The following is a 22,660-nucleotide window of genomic DNA, read 5'->3' as shown; positions in this document are numbered from 1 at the left end:
TCATGTAGCCAAACCTTTATGGCCTGGACACTTTTTGAAGCTTTCATTAGCCAGTGACTGACCAAAGGCTGTGTGACTGACATATAAACTAACCAATTTCAATTACTTTTTTTTTTTCAGTATTAAGCTTAAAGGTTAGAAAATGAAACGTTGATGTGTGTCTATTATAACAGTCCTGCAGCATTGACTGTATTACAAATGAACAGCTTTTTGTAATTAAATGACTAATCCACTGAATTAAAAAGTAAAGTAAGAGGTTACTATTTAATTTAAGTAATTGAAGTTCTATTACAAACTTGCTTTAAATATTGAAAGATAAATAAATTCTACATTTCTGTGTAGGTTAGTTCAATTTAAGCCCATTTCCAACAGGTAGGACAAAAAGTCATGTCTTAAAAAGGTGAAATGATGACTTGGCAAGTTAAAATTATGATTTAGCAAGTCGAAATTGACTTGTCAAGCCATTATTTCGACTTGCTATCTCTTAATAATGAAAGATTTTTCATAATAATGATTTTTCTTGTAATAATTACCTATTTTCTTGAAATATCAAGAAAATAATTATCATTTTGCATCACCTGTATTACAATGATTAAAAAAAATCAAATAGAGATAGATATTAGTCTTTCTAAATGCTGTCACTTGTAGACGTGCACTATTTTTACTTTGGTTTTAAAGCTACACTGAAACTGAACACACATAGTCAAATTTGTTTGACTGATGAATTATTCTGTTATTCCGCGTTATATACGATGGATCTTATTATATGTGGCCTTCGGGCCTCTGAGGCGATGTATGGTGTATGAAGTAATGAATCATATGAATGAAGTAATTAGCGTGAAGATATGAATTAAATTACTTCTTTGACATAGTAATTAAAAAATGAATTCAATACAGTTGTAATAATGTAACCGCTTATTTTGAGGAATATCTTAAGGAGTATTTGCCACAAAAGTCAAAAAGATTTAGCTGATCATACGTTCTAATAGTCACAGATATAGACACTATTACTTTTTCTCTATTTGAGTTTCCAAGAGAAATGTTAGAGGATGTTTGAAACAAAACGGACAGAAATCCTGTAGAATTCATCCAATCAGATGATGACTTTGAAGCTTCTAAATGTTTCCAATTTTGTACAGCATAGGAGTGACATCTGAGGCCGAGTAGTAAAACTACTGTATTATAAATAAAAAAATAATAATGATAATAATAAAATAATAATAAAAATAATAAAAACAATAATAATAGTTGTTTTTGTTATTAATAATAATAATTATTATTATTATAGAAATCAGTATAAATATTTTCTATCAGTATAAAATATTTTTATAAATATCTAAAATATTTTCTTGTTCTGCAAATCATAATTTTAGAATGATTACTTCAGTTTTTAGTGACCACAATTCTTAAGTAATGGTCCTAAAAACCAGCTTCACCATGACAGGAATAAATCACATTATAAGATACAAGAAGTTAAGATTAGAACATTTATATTTCTAATGCTATATTTAAACAAATACATAATGTATGTTAACATACAGTGGGTGAAATAAGTGTTCAGCACATCACCATTTTCTTAGAAAATTTTTTTTCTAAAGTTGTCGTTAACTTTAAATTTTCACCGGATGTTATTAAGGCAAGGCAAGTTTATTTATTAAAGCACATCAATACACAATGGTCATTCAGAGTGATTTATATAAACAGGAATAAAAGACACAAGTATAAGAAAATAAAAATAAAATAAAGAATAAAAATGATTAAAAACAGATTAAAATGTGTTAAATAGGTTTTAAAAGAATGAAAAAAATGTAAAAGCAACCAAAAAAATCCATATATTACAAGAAAACATCTAATTAGTTTACAAATGAAGTTTTGTGTTATGAAATGAAATGAAACAGGAAAAAAGTATTGAACACATGAAGAAGGGGAGGTGTAGAAAGGCAGTGAAAGCCCAGACAGCAGCTGAAATCTCTCAGTATTTATTCAGCAACCCTCTGCCCTTCCTCATTGTAAAATAGTATTAGGTGCTTTTGTCCAACATCTACATTAGCAGGATGATGAAGATGTAACCAGGGTGGACATTTCAGCAGGACAGTGATCCAAAACACAGCCGAGGAAACTCTCAAATGGTTTTAGAATTGCAAATCAAGCTGTAGTTCAGTACTTTCTCTTTGTGTCATTCCAATGTTATTACACATAACAATATTTCATTTTTTTTGTTTGTTTTGTTTTGTTTTATTTTATTGTTTGTGTTGTTTAGTTTTTTTTACCAAAATCCAGTTCAATTCCATGTCAACAGCTCCTCTAGAAATATTATTGCTGGAGAAAAACAACGTTCAAAATACTTATTTCCCCCACTGTATATTAAAACACTTATTTTAAAATGTGTTAATATGTGACAGTATTGCTGCTTTGACATCAAGCTATTTTCAAAACCATTTTAAAAGTAGTTGTGTATAATAATATAATTTTATTTATTTATTTTACAGTCTGATACTGAAGCTCCAAAGTCCCTCCCTCAAATGAAGCCCACAGAGTCTCCTGGATCCCTGCTGAAAGACTCCTCTTCCTCCGACTCGGATGACTTTGTTATGGTTCCGGCTCAGTTCACCAGTAAGATGAGCCCTCGCACTCGCTGACCTACTTGAGATTATGTAACAAACCAAACTGCTTTATGTGCACAAATACTCAATGTGATAACTCTTGTAGGTGAGCCAGTCGGTGCAGAAGGGCAGGACAGCTTGATGCGCAGCGGGTAAGTGGCGTTATGCTTTTTCAATACTGTAGTTTTAAAGTGACACGGCCCACACACATAGCATATAGAGTTGCATGCAAAATGCTTCTCATCGTTTCATGCGACACTCGCGCTAGAAGCATTTAGTTTTAGCACTTACTATAATGGTTTGCATGTATGCCAACATGTCCCGTGCCATGAATATTCATTTCAAGACAGTCATTTGACCTTTTGACCTGCTAACCGTTTTTACGATTCTGTGAAAGCGATGTTTACGCATTGAAGAATTTGTGCTGAGAATGAAGGAAGACCTAAAGGTCATGCTAGCAAAATGTCCTTGACGTTTTTTTTAGCGTCAGTTATCAAATACTTCCATGATCTAGTTTAAAAAAATGTTTTTAAGACGCATATACTTGTACACTACTTTTAAAATTTGGGTTAAAAAGATTGCATCTCATGCATCTCTAATGCATGACGCATATCTTTGATAAAAAATACAATGATCTATTTTAATGTATTTTAAAGTGTACAGCCATGGAGTATCTGCTATCAATATCGTTTATTTTCCTTATTTGTCACGGGTTGCCACAGTGAAATTAACCACCAACTAATCCAGCATATGTTTTACGCGGCGGATGCCCTTCTAGCCGCAACCCAGTTCTGGGAAACACCCATACACACTATCATACACACACACTCATACACTATGGCCAGTTTAGCTTATTTAATTTACCTATAGCATCTGTCTTTGCACTGTGGGGGAAACCGGAGTACTCGGAGGAAACCCAGACGAACATGGGAAGAACATGCAAACTTTACACTGAAATGCCAACTGACCCAGCCAGGACTTGAACTAGTGACCTTCTTGCTGTTCGGTGACAGTGCTAATCACTGAGCCATCATGCCACCCTGTTTGTTTCACTCATTTTTAATGAATCATTTCTTATTCAGTTTTAAGTTTTTTCAGTGATCTCTGTAGTTTTTCCTTTTTTAATGGAAGAGTACCGGGGTATCTTTGTTTTGATTAGGTCTATATTTGTTTTGATATGTTGCAATGATGGCTAAGCTTCAATGAGAATAAGACATTTAAAAAAACACCTTACAAACCCCAAAGTTTTGATCTCTAGATATATGCAAATATGTATGTGTGTATATATAATGCAGTTCTGCCAATCAATGGCAATTTGTGCAAACCTTTGGGAACATCATAAAATCCCCAAAAACTAAAATGGTGAAAAGTATTGAACACGTTATTTATTTTTATTTTCTGGAAAAAATATTCTAAAGGAGCTGTTGACATGGGATTGAACCAGATTTTGGTAAAAATCCAACCAATATAAACAGAAAAAAAGCAAAACAAAAAAAAATCTGAAAAATGAGTTATGTATAAGAACAACGGAATTAGACAAGCAGGAATACTGAACTACTGAAATGGATTTAATACTTTATATACAAGGTTTTTTGGTGATGGCAGCTTAAAGACGAATCTCAAATGGAGAATGAAGTCACATGCATTGCTTAGGTGTGATTATTATTATTATTTTTTTTTCACAGACTTTAACAGAGTGTAAATATCTCAATAGTTCTGTGAGTCTGATCGATCAAATCTGATGTTTATTTTTTATTTTCTATTGGATTTAAGTCAGGTGAATGGCTGAGCCATTCTGCATCTTGATTGTCTTTCTCTAAAACCATTTGAGAGTTTTCGCGGCTGTGTTTTGGATCATTGTCTTGCTGAAATGTCCACCCTGGTTTCATCTTCATCATCCTGCTAATGTAGATGTTGGACAAAAGCAGCTAATATTAATTTACAATGACGAAGGGCAGAGGGTTTCTGAATATCTACTGAGAGATTTCAGCTGCTGTCTGGGCTTTCACTGCCTTTCTACACCTTCCTTTCTTCATGTGTTCAAAAATGTCCCTCTGACGTTTAAGTTTTTACACATAACTTATTTTGTAAACTAATTAGTTTTCTTTGCATATATGGATTTCTTTGGTTGTTACCAACATCCAGTGAAAGTTTCAAGTTAACAGCACCTTTAAAAGTTTTCTAAGAAAAATGGTGACTTGTTGAATACTTATTTCCCCAACTGTATGCAAGATAGGATAGTTAAGTTACAGCAGTCATGACAAACATGTTTTATTACAATTAGGGCTTTTGCTTCCTTACAAGTTATTTAATAAACCTTGTGGAAAAACTTTTAAGAATAGTTAAAGCTGTTTGCCTAGAAAGGGTGAGCCAACTTCTTTTTAAACCTTAGATATTTAGATTGGGATGTCATTAAAGTAATATACAGTATACTATATATATTTATTATCTTATAAAATAAGATTATAAAAAATGTAATGTTAGTTGAAGTTCACAGTGCATGAATGATAATAGATATTTGATGCCAAAAATGCATTGCAAACTTTTGTTTAATGTGAACACAGTTAATAAATGCAGAAGAAGTATGATTCATTTTCAGTTAAGCTAATTAATGATAACAAACAAACCTTGTAATGTCTTACTAAAGTTATTTGTACGTTAACTTTGTAAACAATAAAAAAGAACTGTGTTTGTGTATTATTTGTAGAAGCTCACTGCTGGGTGCCACTGCTTGTTTGTGTCAAACACCATCGTCCTCTCCATCTGGCAGAACATCCCCGAGACCCTCCAGGTACTGATCCTGCAGATTAACAATCATTAATACTGTAGAGACTGTGAAAACAACACACAGGCTCTGAAGATCACATTCAACAATGGCAGTTGTTCACGTATAACCTGAGAGACAGCTGTCTGAGCTGACATGAGTGGAGAAAGCTAGACTTCTAGAGATAGAAAATAATCCGCAGATCACCAGATTGAACAAATGGTTCAAATGTTTGTTCGAACATGTGGCATGTCAATCATTCACCTATTTTTTTTTTCCGCTTTTTTTTTTTTTTAGGCATCTAGAGTCGTGTGGCAGTAGCTACGCTCAGTCTATTCCTGTTCCAGTGCCAACACAAAAGCACAACTACCAGAGGATGGAGCATAATCTACAAGAGTCTGAAAGGTTGGGTTTGTCATCTGACATAATGAAGATGAAGAAATGCATAAAGATTTGCAAGAATGGCCAATTTGTTAACACAACTTCTGTTTTTTATTTTTTATTTCAGGACCTCAGCGTCTGCACATCACTGTTGCTCTGATGGATCTCCAGCATGTGGGAGAACCGGTGTTTCTCCAGATTCAGGAGGATCCAGATCGTATTTACCTTCCCCACAGGGTAAAGAAACCAGTTCTTCGATGATCTGTTTATGTATTTGCATATTTTCCTTATTGAGGAACAGACTTTAACAGCAGTTTTAAACAGGAAACTGGACATAACAGATAGCCATTCAGAGTTTGCATATACTGTGTCTGGCATACCCACATGCATTCATATACATTTCATTATGGAAAAAATAATGGCCCTTTAATAACAAAAAAGTAGGGGAAAAAACAGGGAACACTTGACAGAAACTAAAGCAACTTTTTATAAAATGTTTTCAGTTATTAAAATAAATTTTTAATAAAATGTAAAATTTTAATCAAAATGATTACAAACATATGTATTCACTTTGCTAAATGTAAAACAGATATAAAATCAAACTAAACTGTAGAGAAAGATTTTTAAACAAGAAACCCTGTTTAATCAAACCAAGATACCATGTGGATTCTAAACCTGTTTTTTCTTTATTTTTTTAGTCGGAAGCATTCCTGAAACACCCAGTCAGCCTGAACCTGTTGGCAGCAGGACAGGGTTTCATGCCACAGGTAAAATATTTTGTTTTACTGTGCACTGATTTGATTTTGTAGACTTGTTGTCCAACTTTCTCTCTCTCTCTCTCCTTGTCTCCCAGATCAACAGCCTGGTCAAGTGTCTCCTCTCTTCACTGACCTCACAGACTTGGACCCAACACTGGCCCAAAGACTCAGAGCTCATCGCCACAGTCTGGATACCATAGTGCACAGGGTGAGTAATTGGGAAGAACTTTTTTTGCTCCACCAATATACAATAGTATTACTGGATCTGGGTTTAAAAGCCTCGGATTTGAAAAACGTCTTTGGTAAAGTTTTATAATGAATGAACCAAACCAACCAGTTACTGAATCACATGTTACCCATTTAGATTTGATGCACAAAAGTGTATCAAAATCTGACAAAAAGGCAAAGCTACAAAACTGTATTCTAATGAGAGATTAAAACAACATTACAGTACAATAAATACAGTAATCAAATAAAAACAAATAAGAAACATAAACCTATTCATTTAAATGTGTTGATTGTCTGTGTAGATACTGTATATTTCAAGTGTACTGAAAAAATATAACACAAGCATGTAAGTATTTTTAGAGAGTTGTGAAACAAACTGTATAATGTCCTTTGTGGTGTTTCATAGGAATGGGCGGAGCCAGGGCCGGATTAACCAATGGGCATTATGGGCACAGGCCCAGGGGTCCGTGCGCACTTGGGGCCCCCATGGGGAGAGGGGGGGTTTGGGGGGAATTGCCGATTTTGGAGTTTCTATTTAGGCTAAGTGCAAATAGCAAACCTTGTTAGCTAGTTAAGTAATTTCCACCCATCACTGTTTGATTGACAGAGACAACATAACTAAAGAGTGCAACAAACAGCAGCGTGAGTGGCAAAGCTTGTAAAGCGCATGGCAACTTGTTTTGACATGATCGATCATGAACCGGGTTTCGAATCCAGCGTCTGATAAACACGTTCTTCTTTTTTTCCCCGCTACATATCAGATTTGCCTACTCTTCATCACGAGGAAGACAAGTAGGAATCATTAATAAATGTGTGTATTATAGAAGATTCAGATTCATAGAACTGGATTGCAGAGGTGTTATATCCAAATCATATGCGTTAAGTTTGTAAAAGTTATTCATTAAAAATACCCTTAAATATATATATATATATATATATATATATATATATATATATATATATATATATATATATATATATATATATATATATATTTAGAACTGCTTCTGTGAACTTGAACAAGTATATTAAAATCTATTAATTTTCACTAGTTGTATTTGTATTTATTTCTCAAAGTATGCTTTAAGTGATATACAATACATATATTTCTAGTCTACAAAGATTTAACTTATTTTTATTTTTAAAATGCGGACAATACATTATAGATTGAGTTTATTTAAAAAAATATTATATTAGTCAAATTTTTTAATTCAACTTTAAGGTTGTGGCTAGTAAGGGGGCCTACAAGACATTGCGCAGAAATAGATTAGCTCCGCCCAGGCCCTAATTAAGAATTCAGAGGCCCCTAGGCTTTGAATCTTTGATTGGTGGAGTTTTCTGTACAGCATTATGGGTAATGTAGTTTCTCTTCACAATTTTCACAGTTTTAAAAATAATCTGACAGATGGGCTCGGCAAAACTTTTACAATTGTTTAAGATCCTCTGAGCTCAAAACAGGCTCGTCTTTGCAAGTTTTTCACATTTTTTTTTTCCTTTGCAGAAAACAAGTGGAGTTTATTCTTCCAGAACTTCTTGTTTTTGCTTCCAGAAACACTGATTTGTTTAGTTCTGTATAGAAGAGGAAGTCATTACATTTTACATTGAGTTTAAAAAAGGAACTCTGTGTAATACATGATGACCTTATTTAAAGGGAATTCGACCAAATATATGACCAAATATTCTGATATTAACATATTATTGTACTGTATATATAAACTTTCATTGCAAGTTTGAGCTGTGGGATTTTAATTTATTTTATTTTATATTTTATAATAATAAGAGGCATTAAACTTAGTAAAACAAGTGAAAATAAAGAAATAATGTTGCCAAAAACTTATATTAATATAAATTATGTTTTAACTTCCTTTTAACACACACACACACACACACACACACACACACAAATATTATGTAGATCATTTGACTCTAAAGACTAGAACACTGATTGTTAAATTTTTTTTCTAAAAACTTATTTAAATAATAAATTCAGTAATATAAATTATTTTTTTATTATTATCATTACTTTTTTATTTATTTATTTATTTTTACCTATTTTGATCTAGTAAGTCTCCTAATGCCAATGGACCTTTTTTTCACCGGGCGTGTTTAACATTCATGATGATCTTAAATCCTTGAAGTTTTTTAATATTTAGATTTTTTTTTTTAAATTTATATGCATTTATGAATGTATTATATCATCTTTGTGTCAAATTACAGAAAATGAATTACCGCTCATGTGAGGTCTCTGGCGCTGAGAGAAAAAATTATGTTATTCTCTCCTCTGGCTGTCGTCATCAGTCTTGCACCATTTTTTTCCTTTTTTTGAAAGTTTTTATAACACCATTATGGTGTTTTTCTTTTATTATTTCAGCAAATATGATTGTAAAAAAAATATTTGTTGTACTCTCCGATCTATGACACCTTCCGCGACTGAGAAACCCGGAAATGTGAAAAGGATCTGTTTTGGGTGTGCATGAAAAAATAATAAATAAAAATCCCAATCATAATCTTTTAACCTATAGTGCAGTTTAAATGTTACTTTACAATCTACAACACCTTCATTGCAAACATGACTCTTTATTTCAGTGGGATTTGTGTCGGCGTCCCAGCTTTGGTCAAACTCCAAATGCAGCACTGCTTCAGCGAGGCCTCACCACCCGAACCAAGACCATGTGTGACCTGAAAGATCTGGCACAGTATCCTGCTGCGGGGCCTCGGGTGCCGCTTGTCAGGCCAGCAGAAAGAAGAGACACCGTCAAAAGGTAGTAGTCAACAACATGGCTTCAATTCAGACTCAAGAAATCTTGTGAAGCGTTAGTGACGATGAAATATCTAGTAATCAGCACTGTAAGTTTGTTCTCTAGAGCCGTGTTTGTGGGTCATTTGTGTTGTAGGTCAGTGAGTACCGGCCGTCTCTCGGATAAACTGCTGAAGGCTGTGTTTGGACATCAGCTTGACAGAGGCAGCTGCGAGAGCTTAAATTCAGAGAAACCCATGGATACAACTGGTATGAGCTCACACTAAGAATGATCTTAGATGTGTCCTTTATTCATATTAATAATAAGAAGAATAGAGATTAGTAAAATACTTATTCATAGTATATTGTTTTGATTTTTATTTTGAAATAGAAAATGATTACAATATTTCTTGTATTGTTACTTTTATTGTTGTTATTATTGTTAATACTGCCACTACTGCCAGGCAAATGATATAATTAATTATAATTATTTAATACTTATATTAATAGCAGTAACTTATATTAATAACAGTTGTTTTGCTAGATATATTATTACAGTATTTACAATGTTTAAACAGATATTTTTGTTTTTAATATAAGATTAATCATTGAATTAATGTTAATGATAATAAATTAGTAATTCATATTGTTAATTATTAATTATATAAATATTTTTATTATCATTATAGGCATAGTGATACACAAGAAATATTTTAGATGATGTTTAATTTTTTATTTATATTTAGTTTTGTATTATTAGTGGTAAATCGTTATATAAAATAAAGTTGGGAACACTTATAGTATATTTTTTATTTATGAAAAGTTACAATAATTTTTATTATTTTGTTTGTTGTTGTTGTTGTTGTCATTATTACTACCTTTACTGCTACTACTACCTATTAAATGATAGTATTGCATTTGAATATCAATAATTTTATTAATAATCATCATCGTTTGTATTCATAATAATAATCATAAACATAATTGTAATAGTCGTTGTTGTTGTGCTAGACCTATTATTAAAATATTCAAAATTTTATTAAAAAAATATAAATATTGCTACATTTATTTTGTATAACATTTTAGCAAATGTTTTGTGGTGTGTATTATTAATTATTAATAACATTTATAATAATGTGTATTATTATTATTACCATTAATATTATTAGTATTAATAATATTATAGCCATAATGATATACAATCACTTAATTTATATGAATCTTTATTTTTGAGTTGTATGATTATAAGTAACATGTTGTTATTATTAAATAAAGTTATGGAAATTTATTTTAATTAATAAATGTAATAAAATTTATTTGCATTTTTTGTGTGTGTATTTTACACTTGAATACAAAACTACCTGCACGGTTACAGTACTTTAAATGATTGATTTAAGTTTATGACAAAGCTAAAAATGATACCGTTCCAATTTTTTTAGGATGTAATACAATTTTTAACGTTTTGTATTATAATTGTTATTATTATATTATATTATAATTATATTATTATTCTGTTTTTAATGGTCATTATAGATCATCCATAAAAGTTTTTGTTTTCTCCAGCGCCTCCTTGTGGTGTTGATCGCTCAGACAGTCCTGCTGGAGTCATGTTCATGCTGGGCACTCCTGAATATGGACACACTCCGCCTCATGCTAGACACAGACGCTTCTCAGGTGACACTTCCATTATTTTACATAAGGAGATGGAAACACAAGTATTGCATTTGCATGGTGTTGTGTCTGTTAGATTTGTCTTCAATCTGTTTTTTTGTTTTGTTAAAGTGGGGGCTCCTTGCTCTACCAGTCCTGGCTGGACCTACGGCTCTCCTGAAAGCCTGCTCTATGGTTACACAGACGCCATGGCAACAAACCTGCACGAGAATGTGACATTTGTGCCACCTGAACTGCCAGAGGAGACGTTAATGGAGGTATAATAAATGGCCTATACATTATGGATGAGAATACAATAGTGGCTCATTATCCTAATTAAAGTCGACAGTGTGATCAAGATCCTCTCACGTTATTATGAAAGCATAAAAAGGAGAGTACATGCCTAAACTATGGCAGATTACTGGCACTGCTTATGATTATATACACCTTTATGACAAATCACTTGTTGTATCGTTCATTTGTTTGATGGTTTGGAAAAATGTTTGCAATTTAATGTAAATATTTTAATCTAAAAGTTTGCAATTTAATCTGATGTTTATTGTGTTGTTTTGGTTCTTTTGCTTTTGTACGATGAAGGACCTTTGAAAAGGCTGAAATCCCAGTTATTTAATGACCACCTGCTAAATAAATGGAAATGGAATACTAGTTTTAGACCGAGTCATTTTTTACATGTTAACACTGATAATGAGGCATGAACTAGCACAAATTAAGATCAATTAAAACATGATGCGAATCAAAGAACACGATCAAAAAAACATGAGAAAAACCCAGCATCTGAGATACAATTTTTATTTAATTTAAAATTTTTTTATCAAAGCTCGTACATTTGCAATGCACTTTTTTAATGTGATGAGACAACAGTATTTATTTGTAGAGGCTTCGAAGGAATTGTTATTAAATGTAAATGTAATTTTCTAATATTATTATTATTATGTCTTTTTATTGTTGTACATATATCAGAACAGAAAATGTTAGCAGGTTTTGATAACCATTGAACCTTAAATGAAATTACCCATAAAACAACCATTGTACATTTAAATGCCAATAAATTAAATATTTTATTTATTTTATTTACTTTATTGTTTTATCTTACATGGCAATAAATAAAAGTATTTTGTTTTATTTTATTTTATTTATTATTTTACCTTATGTGGCAATAAACTAAAGGGTTTTATTTTATTATTTTACTTTATGTGGCAATAAACTAAAGTATTTTATTTTATTATTTACCTTACATGGCAATAAACCAAAGTATTTTATTTTATTTTATTATTTACCTCACATGGCAATAAACTAAAGTATTTTTTTATTTTATTTATCATTTTACCTTATGTGGCAATAAACTAAAGGGTTTTATTTTATTATTTTACTTATGGCAATAAACTAAAGTATTTTTTTTTTTTAAATATTTACCTTACATGGCAATAAACTAAAGGATTTTATTTTATTATTTACCTCACATGGCAATAAACTAAAGGATTTTATTTTATTATTTTTCCTTATATGGCAATAAACTAAAGTATTGTATTTTTTTTAAATATTTACCTTACATGGCAGTAAACTAAAGGATTTTATTTTATTATTTACCTTACATGGCAATAAACTAAAGGATTTTATTTTATTATTTTTCCTTATATGGCAATAAACTAAAGTATTTGATTTTTTTTTTAATATTTACCTTACATGGCAATAAACTAAAGGATTTTATTTTATTATTTTTCCTTATATGGCAATAAACTAAAGTATTTTATTTATTTTTTAATATTTACCTTACATGGCAATAAACTAAAGGATTTTATTTTATTATTTACCTCACATGGCAATAAACTAAAGTATTTTATTTTATTATTTTTCCTTATATGGCAATAGACTAAAGTATTTTATTTTAATTTATTTCATTAGTTTTTTCATTTTTTTTAATAATTTTTATTATATTTTATTTTATTTTCATACGACTTAAGTAAATGCTAATGTAGTTATCATTATAGCCGGTGTTCTTGGTGAGAACAGCACCAAGTATCATGCCTGCCAGTAGAACTAATTTATCAAAAACATTAGATTTTTATGATGTGATGTCATTTTTTTCATCACCACAGGAGGGACACACGGACTTGCTGAGCCAGTTGCGCTTCGTTCTAGCCTTTTCCCACTGCATAACAGAACTGGCTGAAACAAAGGACATCGGGACTGGAAGAAACGTGCCACCTAATGCTTCACTCTTAGAGCAGAGTGTAGTGGCTGACCAGATCAGCCTGCTGAGCCGAGAGTGGAGGTGAAACACTGCTTAATCATACACACACATTATGTGTCTCTGATATAAATGTCAAGTACACTGTGGTGACCTGCGTGTGTGTGTGTAGCTCTGCAGAACAATTGGTTCTCTATATGAAATGTGCTGAGCTGCTGTCTTCTGCACTACACACAGCGATGGCTGGCATCAAAGAAGGAAAACTCTACCCATCAGGATCTGTGAAACAAGGTAAACCACACACTCCGCTGAAAGCTGTGACACAAAAAGATGATGTCATAGAACTGACGGTAACTGCGTCTACATCCTAACTTAAAGAAAATCTCTCCAGTCACATTGGTGGAGTTGCTCTTCAGTGTTTTGACTTTTAACAGTGACATTTGCATTACACTTGACTTGACACAATCTACTTCGTAAAAAGTGCTGAAGAAATAAAGATGAATTTATTTTTATCAATTGAAAGTTTGGAAAAACTAAAAGAAGAAGTAAGAATAAAATAGATGAAGTTCTTTTAGTGGCTAAAGGAGGTGTTGGTTATCCTCAGTGGTAATTGAAGAACCTCAAATGGTCAATTAGTAGCTTTGGTTTAATGTTAGCTACCTCATAATTTACTCACAAAATTCATTTCCACTAAGTCCAAAAACATCTTAAGCTACTGTAAAGGATTTTATTGGGATAACTTTTTTTTTCTGAGGCGATAATTAAAGAGATAGTTGACCCGAAAATGAGAATTGACCCACACTCATGTTGGTCTAAAGCAGGGCTGTCCAATCTTTTTCTTTTGAAGGGCCAAAAACCAAACTTGATTGTGGCTAGTGGGCCGAAGTTAATAATATTTTTAAAAAAAAACTAGGAACACATTGCTTTTTATTAACTAATACCGCATATTTTTCACATTTTATAATGGAAAAAAAACAAAACAATCTCATTTATAACAGAACTACACTAGTTTTTGTTTTGATTTGTTGATGAATGTCTTCTGCATAGCCTTTTATACGGTGAGTGACAGCATTTACATTTTTAAAAATCTGATTTATTTATAACATTTAATTTATTTCACTTAGCTTTTTTTGTAGCTCAGCTATAAAGCAAGCAAACAAAAAGGTTTCGCCAAATTAGAATTGATGATCTCTTTTGAAGACATTCGCCCCAAAACTCTCTATCCTTCACATTCTCTTCTCAGATGGAATGGTGGGTCAAATCAAAGGCTATAATGGGCCAACTTTGCCCTACTTTGGGTATCTCTGGCCTAAAGCTTACTTTTTTTTATACATAAAAGAAGATATTTTGAAAAATGTTGGAAACTGGTAGCCATTAACTTTCTAGTGGAAAAAATACAATGGAAGTCTACCTGTTTCCAGCATTCTTTGACATATCTTTTTTTGTGTATAATGTGAAAAGGAAACACTTGGAATGGGTGAAGGGTGAGAAAATTATGGCAACTTTAAGACCGTAATAAAACATATTAAAACATGGTCATTAAAACCCTAGCTTGCGTTGCCTCCCTAGAGGAAAAAAAACTATGGAAGGCAATAGCTACCTGTTTCCAACATTCTTCGAAATATCATCTTTTGTATTCAACGTGTAAAGGAAACACTTGGAATGTGTAAAGAATTAGAAAATTATGGCAGAATTGTCGCTTTTGAGTGAACTATGCCTTAAAAACAACATTAAAACAGTAATAAAACATTGATTAAAACCCTAGCTTGTGTTGCCTCTTCACATCCGCTGCGTCTTTTTCGGCCTGTTTTTGTTTTAAATATTTAAACATGCTCACCAATGCTACATTTAAGTGGTTACTAATACAGAAAAATAGTAATGTTATGAAATATTATTCAAATGAATCCTTTGTTTTTGCTTATCTTGTGATAGTAAAGCTACATTTTTATTAACATTACTTGAGTCTTTAATGTGACACAAAAAATTGTTATAATGCAGCTGTGGTATTTAGAAATTTATTTATTATTATTATTATTATTAGTAGTAGTAGTAGTAGTAGTAGTAGTAGTAGTATTATTATTATGTTTAAAACAAATGTTTATTTCTAGAAATTGTTCTACCTTTTATTCAGTAGTCTTTATGGGAAATGTTATAACAATATAAAAGTATTTTACTGTCATTTATGAGACCTTAATTGAGACCTTCATTCTGATTAGCATGTTGTGTGTGTGTTGCTCTTGCAGTGGTGCGTGAGCTGAATGAGATGTATAAGGAATGTGTGAACTCCTGTCGTTCTCTGACTGAGAAACTCCAGCACTTCTTCAGCAGCAAACAGAGACTGATGGACCGGATGAACAGCATCACCGCTGAGAGGCTCATCTACGCACACACCGTTCAGATGGTAAGAACGCACACATATAGGGTGTTTCTTATTTTATAAGGAGAAACGTGTATCAGTTTACAGATTCTGTATGTTTCTCCTCTCTAATGTGATTAGGTACAGACGGCAGCACTAGACGAGATGTTTCATCACGGAGAAAGCTCTCTAGAGAGATACCACAAGGCCTTACTGCTGATGGAGGGCCTGTCCTTGATTATTACAGAGCCTTCAGACCTAAACAATGTCAACAAATGTAAGTATGATATGAATAAACTAGCGTTCAAATGGATGGAGTAATTTTTTGTCTTGAAATAAACAAATACTTAAACATTAAATATATTAAAGGAACTATGTAATTTTCAACACTAGTGGGCGCATTTTCACAATAAACAAATATGTGGTTTGATGACGCCCTGACTGAATGTTGATAATAGACCCTTTTCACAATGACGTCACTTTACTTCCCCTCCCCCACCAGCAACGCAGTGTATTTTTAGTTTCGGTTTATTGAATGAACGTGAGACAACTGAAAATATTAACACTGCACATTGTGATTTAAGATTATTCCAGTATTGGGCATGTGTTCAAATGTTTCTCTTTTAATACTGAGCTGCTTTCTGAGTTTGAAAATGCTTCATTATGTTATTAAGAATAGAAGTAAGTTATTGTTTATCAAGGAAAATATATGTTTGCAACCTTTTCACTTATTAATTAAGATTTTTTTCTCAATAATGGATTTATTTTTACTTTGGTGCTCATCATCATCAATTATTTCATGATTTATTTCATGATTTATTTATTTTGTTTAGTTTTTCCATTTGAATGAATTCAGACAGTGTCCCACCGCCACCTACTGGTTGAATATAATTTAATATTAGTAGTCATTCATTCATTTTCTTGTCGGCTTAGTCCTTTTATTAATCCGGGGTCGCCACAATGGAATGAACCGCCAACTTATCCAGCACATTTTTACACAGCGGATATTCTTCCAACCGCAACCCATCTCTGGAAAACATGCACACACACTCATACACACTCACACACACACTTATACACTAAAGAAAATTTAGCCTACCCAATTCACCTGTTTCACATGTTTTTGGACTGTGGGGGAAACCGGAGCACCCGGAGGAAACATGTAACAGGGAGAACATGTAAACTCCACACAGAAACGCCAACTGAGCCGAGGCTCGAACCAGCGACCTTCTTGCTGTGAGGCGACAGCACTACCTACTGCGCCACTGTGTCGCCATATTAGTATTACCTTTTAATTAATAATGTTACAAATAAATTCATAATCTAATAAAACTGAATTAAAATTCTTGGTGTTATTTTTTGCAATTGTACGTTTTTATAATGATTTTGTTTGATTGTTAAGAGTCACATACAACATTGTTATTCTATTTTATTTCATTTTATTGAAAATTAAATAGACATAGATGTTTTATGTTCATGAATAAAATACTTAAATAGGAAAAAAAGGCAGAGAAGTGAGTAGTAGAATGTGAATAATATAAATGTGTTCAAGAATCAGCTGTCCACTGTAAACAACCACAGTGAAACACCCTCAGTTTTATTAATTACTTATTCTTCAGGACACAAAAAATAATACAAATAAATTTGACATAAAAGGAAAATATTCAGCACCCATATAAACATCTGAAATCTTTGTTTGACAAATGCTGACAAGTATGTACCAACTTCATCGGCAGCAAAGACAGCATCACAAAACAATAGACTCTGTTTAAAGTCCTATTTTCTTGGTTCAAGCAGAAATCTGGATGACCTGTACTTTTTTTTTAATGTCAGACATCTCACCTTGAATGCAGACAACAGAAGATGACAACAATCATCATCTAACCGCATCTGTAGTAAATATACAGCTAACTGGGGAGTTGTACAGTATGTTCTATTCAATAATTTTAGCAGCTTTCAACCCTAATTTTGAAGTGTCTTATTTTATTGGAACATTCAACAAGAGTACAAATATATAGAGACACGATAAAAAAAACAATAAAAAATAGAACAAAACAAAGCAAAACAAAAAGAGAAACAAAAATAATGCCAGAGGTAATATAAATTATAAATTACAATCGAACATTTTAAATTCATCTCAAAGCATGATCACAATGATATATAAAAGGTCATATAAAACACAGTCAGCTGGGTATTATAGAAAAGCGACAATACTGTAAGATTCACAGTGTTATTTCTTTAAAGGCGTTAACATTGCTGCAGGTAGAGATTGTATCCAAGTAATATTTCAAATCTTTACAAACGATAAGAAACGGGCTTTACAGACGAAAATGTGCATTTATGTATGGGGAGTTCTGTGGAGGTGGAAGTAACGATACACTGCATGGAGTGAAACCGGACATCGTGTGACGTCATGTGAAAAGGGTCTATGTAAATCAGCAAAATATTTAACACATATGAAAAATATCTATAATGTTCAAATATAAAATTAAATAAATGTATATTATTAAATCAATATTATTTAAAGTTTTTCAAATTTGAACAGTTCATATTACGGTTACAAAAAAATGTAAACATTATTTATAAAAATTGCACCAAATCATTGTTGATTTGAAGATTGATTCAACCCCTCATTCATATTCATCATGTTAATTTAAAGTTTGCTTCCTTTTTGAAAGTTTAAAATTAAAAATATTAAGTAGCGGGAAAGAAATCTCTCAGATTTGATTTAAAAATATCTTCCATTTTGTTCTGATGAACATAAACAAGAGTCTTAAGTATTTGGAATAACAAGAGTTTTTATTTTAGGGGTGAACTAATCCTCATAGTTAAAAAGCTCTATATCGTGGGTCTCCAACTCGATTCCCAGAAAGCCACAGCTCTGCAGTTTTGCTCCAACCCTTATCAAACACAGCTGATCCAACTAATCAAGGTGTTCAAGACTACCAGAGACCATCAAGCAAGTGTGAGTTGGAGGTGGATGAATCTGCAGAGCTGTGGCCCCCCAGGAATTGAGTTTGAGAACACTGCTCTACATTCATCTCATCTCTGATGTTTATGTATTTGGTATGTCTGCATAGGTAAACGGTGTATCGAGCGACGGCTCTGTTCCCTCCAAGCCCAAGGATGTGTGTGATGAACACTTGTTCTTCATCTGATTCAAACACACAACATCTACTTCTCATTTCATCCCAGCTGCCTTTGAAATCCTGTCAAATAACAAACCCACCCGCTCGCTCACTCTTTTAAACTACACTTGGCTTCCAAAGCCCCGAAAACAAGCAAGACTTTTTCTCAGTGGACAGAAATAAAGTCTCTAATCGAGATATCAATGATATCTGATGTATTTGAGAAACTCAGACATCTCTTTTGTCGGCTTTAAAATAACATCGAGTGATCGTTTGTCATCGGTTGAATGGCTAGGTGAACATTTCGACCTTTGATCCCACACCAGTTTGCGATGGCACTTCTCTAAACGGGACTTTGATCTTAGTTTTATAATGTTGAAGCCGGTGTTGAAGTCTAAATGAGCAACAGCCTGGATTTTCATTCAATTAATCAATCAATCAAGCAAGCTAAAGCATGAATGTAGCCTTAGTCTGATGAAATTACATGGAACGATCCTGTGTATGACGGACTTCTCCTGCATGATTTGAGGAAATGATCATTAATTCTTATTTGATCATTCTACTTTGAGATCTTTGTGACTGCCGTTATTCAAACAGCAGCCGGTTGTGTGTATGTGTTGCATTCAGTGTTACACTACAGCTCTAAAGTGGCAATTGACCAAAACTGTGGCAAACCTTTGCAGATCTACTGATAAAGATGGTCAAGTTTCATATGACGGAAGAAGTACTTGATCGTATTAGGTGAACTGTCATACTGCTATTCGTGTGTATGTAAAGCAGCAAAGCACTTTATGAACCCATTTGCCTTCTGGACGCCTGAAAAAAAAACACTGCAGAAGATGCAATGGCTCGTTTTAGTTTATTAACACCTGGAATTTAAAGGAAATGCAATTAGACAATCGTCGATAGCTTGTGTGTAGCTTTTTTTTCTGTTTTAGCTGTCAGTGTGAACGTTTTAGTTTCTGTTTGCTTTAGAACGATGCACCTTTTGCTGGAATGACTTTGTTTGGTTTGACTTGATAGTGCCTTAAATTAATTAGTATCACTGGACAATCGAAACAAATCTGAGACTTACAATTTGACATGCATCCAGCATTTTCGTATCTTCGTAGCTGTTTTGTAGCTGTTCATTGCTTGCACTATTTGCATTTTCCAGTGATGGTAAGGTGTTTTTGTGTGCGTTTTTTAACTTTGTTGAAAATATGGTTTCACATCAAGGTGTTTTTAAAACATTTACTTCGAATTGTGTGTGGTAGAATGATTGTGATGGATGCACGTGAGAGTTTTTAGAATAATAGTGATGTTGAATTGAGGAAATGAACTGTTTTGTATATACGGATACAGTATTTATAATGTGTTCCCTGATATTGTTGTCTTTTTATTCGTATTTGCAGAAGCCAAAATCTAAAATAAGTGCAAAATGCATGTGGTATGGGTGTGTGTACATAAATAAATTTCACTTTTATATTTACTGTGTGGTGTGTTCTTGCATTGCAAAATAATCAGTGAATATGTGTCCTTTAATTCATTTGTTGTGGGAGTTAGGAGCATTGACTCAAATGTAGCTCATTCATTCATTTTCTTTTCGGCTTAGTTTCTTTATTAACCAGGGGTCGCCACTGCGGAATGAACCGCCAACTAATCCAGAATGTTTTACGCAGGAAATGCCCTTCCAGCTGCAACCCATCACTGGGAAACAACCTTACACTCTCATTCACACATACACTACAGATAATTTAGCTTACCCAAATTCACCTATAGTGCATGTCTTTGGACTTGTGAGGGAAACCGGAGCAATCGGAGGAAAGCCAAATGGACGAAATGCCAAGTGACCCAGCCGAGACTCTAACCAGTGACCTTCTTGCTGTGAGGCGACTGCGCTATCCACTGCACCAGTGCGCTGCCCTCAAATATAGCCAAATAATGTAATTATTAGTGGAAATATTCTGAAGATTTTATATGTATTTGGTGTGTTGGCATCTTTGAACATTCAATTTATGTTTCAGGCCCGTAGCCAGCCCATTGAAAGGGTTCTTTTTTTTTTTTTCAGTTATTTGCTTTATTTTCTATTAAATTACGAGGCTCAAATACTGCATTTTAGTGCCATTTTACGCACTAATCTCTTCTGGACTAGCTTGCCGGATGGTGATTATAACCACACTTTTTGAATATTTCCTACAATTTTGTCCAGTGCTTACTATACTATTTTAAGTTTTCATTTACAAATGTGCATTTTAAACAGTTTTATTAATAATGTTATGCGATAAAATAAATTGAATAAAGAAATATAAAAAATACTTTTCATTAAAAAAAAAAAACTACCAAGAAAAGAAAAATTGGATTGGATTTCTTAACTCCTAATGTTGCAAGTTAACACACTCAATGCATTTTTTTTAAATGCATCCCATAATTTCTAAAATATCAACCTCTACCAAATGGTTGATATGTCAGTTTGTGGTAAAAATACCACAATTAATACATATACAATGAAAATATGAAGTGTAAGACCAATTTATTTAAAAAATATTCAAAATAAAACATTTTGAACACTAAATGATCTTTATTTCAACCGTTTGGTAGAGCAGGCAGTCAAAGCAAAAACTAGACTATTGACCTAATTCTAAAATGCGGAGGTGCGCCTGTTTTCGCGATTGTTTTAGAACAGTGGTTCTCAAACTTTTTTCATCAAGTACCACCTCAGAAAAAAAATGTCTCTCCAAGTACCACTAAAATGAGCAGTATTGAAATACAGTAGCGTAGTAGGCCCAGTAAAGCAGCTACAACTATGCACAGTTAAAAAAAAAACATGGCAGATAAACTCAGAAATATAGGCTAAATGTCATGTATAGTTTATTATATACATAATTTTTAATAAATTTTGAAATATATGTGGCATGTACATGACATATTTAATTCCTCTGCATACCACTAGAAGGAAGCCCGCGTACCGCTAGTGGTACATGTACCACAGTATGAGATCCACTGTTTTAGAACTTACGATTCAGTCGCCTATGGGAGAAATGACTAGGAATAATAAAACGGCAGAAAACGGTCAAACTTATTCTACAAACAAATGTTTGCATTGCTATACAGACCAAGTAGAATAATAATAAGAAGAAAATATCAGTTTGCAAAATAGAAAATATCAGCGTGATGAGCAGTTTTTTTACGTCTAAAAATGAATGAAAGTGAATGAGACCGGAAGTCTCGAGCCAAAAAGATTAAAATGGCTGCGCCCACTCGTCAGCAAAGAATAAGGGGAATAGGCAAATAACAAACTGGCCAGTTCAGTTACTCAGTCAGATTTTGTCAATTTGAATAATCAAAACTTGTCAAAGCCTTCTTCTATCGGTTATTTTCACAATTTATGATGGCATACTGTCAAAAATGGGACAAATGAGCTCACACAGGGCCCAAATTCGGGTTTTTTTAACCTCCCGAAGCACCCTGGCTATGCAGGCCTTTCTTTCATCAAACAAGTCAATGTCAATTTTAGTTATATACCACTATTTAACACATCCAAATGTTGACCAATGTGCTGCACAATACACATCACAACAAAGAAAAAAATGGAATTATAAAATTATAGCTAAAACGGGCAATTTTAATTAATAAAATGCCAAATCAAAGAGGTAAGTTTTTTACATTTGGTTTGAACCAAGCCTTACTCATGCATTAATGCAACACACTGTAAGACGTAATAAGACTCACTCTGGCACAGACGTCCAGTCTGCACGCTGGAATACAACGCTATTATGTCTTGGCCGTGACGCAGCTTCAAAAATTCGTTTCAAACCGGAAGTACGAATTTGCTTGAAATAATTAACTTTTTAGTGTAAAATGTAG

The 22,660-nt window shown here is 32.8% G+C and overlaps 1 protein-coding gene across 1 annotated transcript in view; it reads left to right on the top strand.

Annotated features, from left to right (window-relative positions):
• The window catches only part of ulk1a (unc-51 like autophagy activating kinase 1a), a 40,026-nt gene extending 20,870 nt beyond the window's left edge, over positions 1–19,156 (top strand). The window contains exons 13-28 of the mRNA NM_001130631.1: positions 2,490–2,613; positions 2,710–2,755; positions 5,311–5,394; positions 5,665–5,772; positions 5,876–5,985; positions 6,447–6,515; positions 6,602–6,714; positions 9,321–9,496; positions 9,629–9,741; positions 11,035–11,145; positions 11,254–11,399; positions 13,239–13,414; positions 13,503–13,621; positions 15,574–15,731; positions 15,828–15,963; positions 18,767–19,156. Coding sequence (NP_001124103.1) covers positions 2,490–2,613; positions 2,710–2,755; positions 5,311–5,394; positions 5,665–5,772; positions 5,876–5,985; positions 6,447–6,515; positions 6,602–6,714; positions 9,321–9,496; positions 9,629–9,741; positions 11,035–11,145; positions 11,254–11,399; positions 13,239–13,414; positions 13,503–13,621; positions 15,574–15,731; positions 15,828–15,963; positions 18,767–18,822 — 1,845 coding nt within the window. The 3' untranslated portion in view covers positions 18,823–19,156. The remainder of the gene's footprint in view (positions 1–2,489; positions 2,614–2,709; positions 2,756–5,310; positions 5,395–5,664; positions 5,773–5,875; positions 5,986–6,446; positions 6,516–6,601; positions 6,715–9,320; positions 9,497–9,628; positions 9,742–11,034; positions 11,146–11,253; positions 11,400–13,238; positions 13,415–13,502; positions 13,622–15,573; positions 15,732–15,827; positions 15,964–18,766) is intronic.
• Positions 19,157–22,660: the final 3,504 nt, after the last annotated feature.

This window comes from Danio rerio, chromosome 8, assembly GCF_052040795.2.
Source record: "Danio rerio strain M-AB ecotype USA chromosome 8, GRCz13ab, whole genome shotgun sequence".
Classification (NCBI taxonomy): Eukaryota; Metazoa; Chordata; class Actinopteri; order Cypriniformes; family Danionidae; genus Danio; species Danio rerio.
This window is presented reverse-complemented; position numbering and strand designations above follow the sequence as displayed.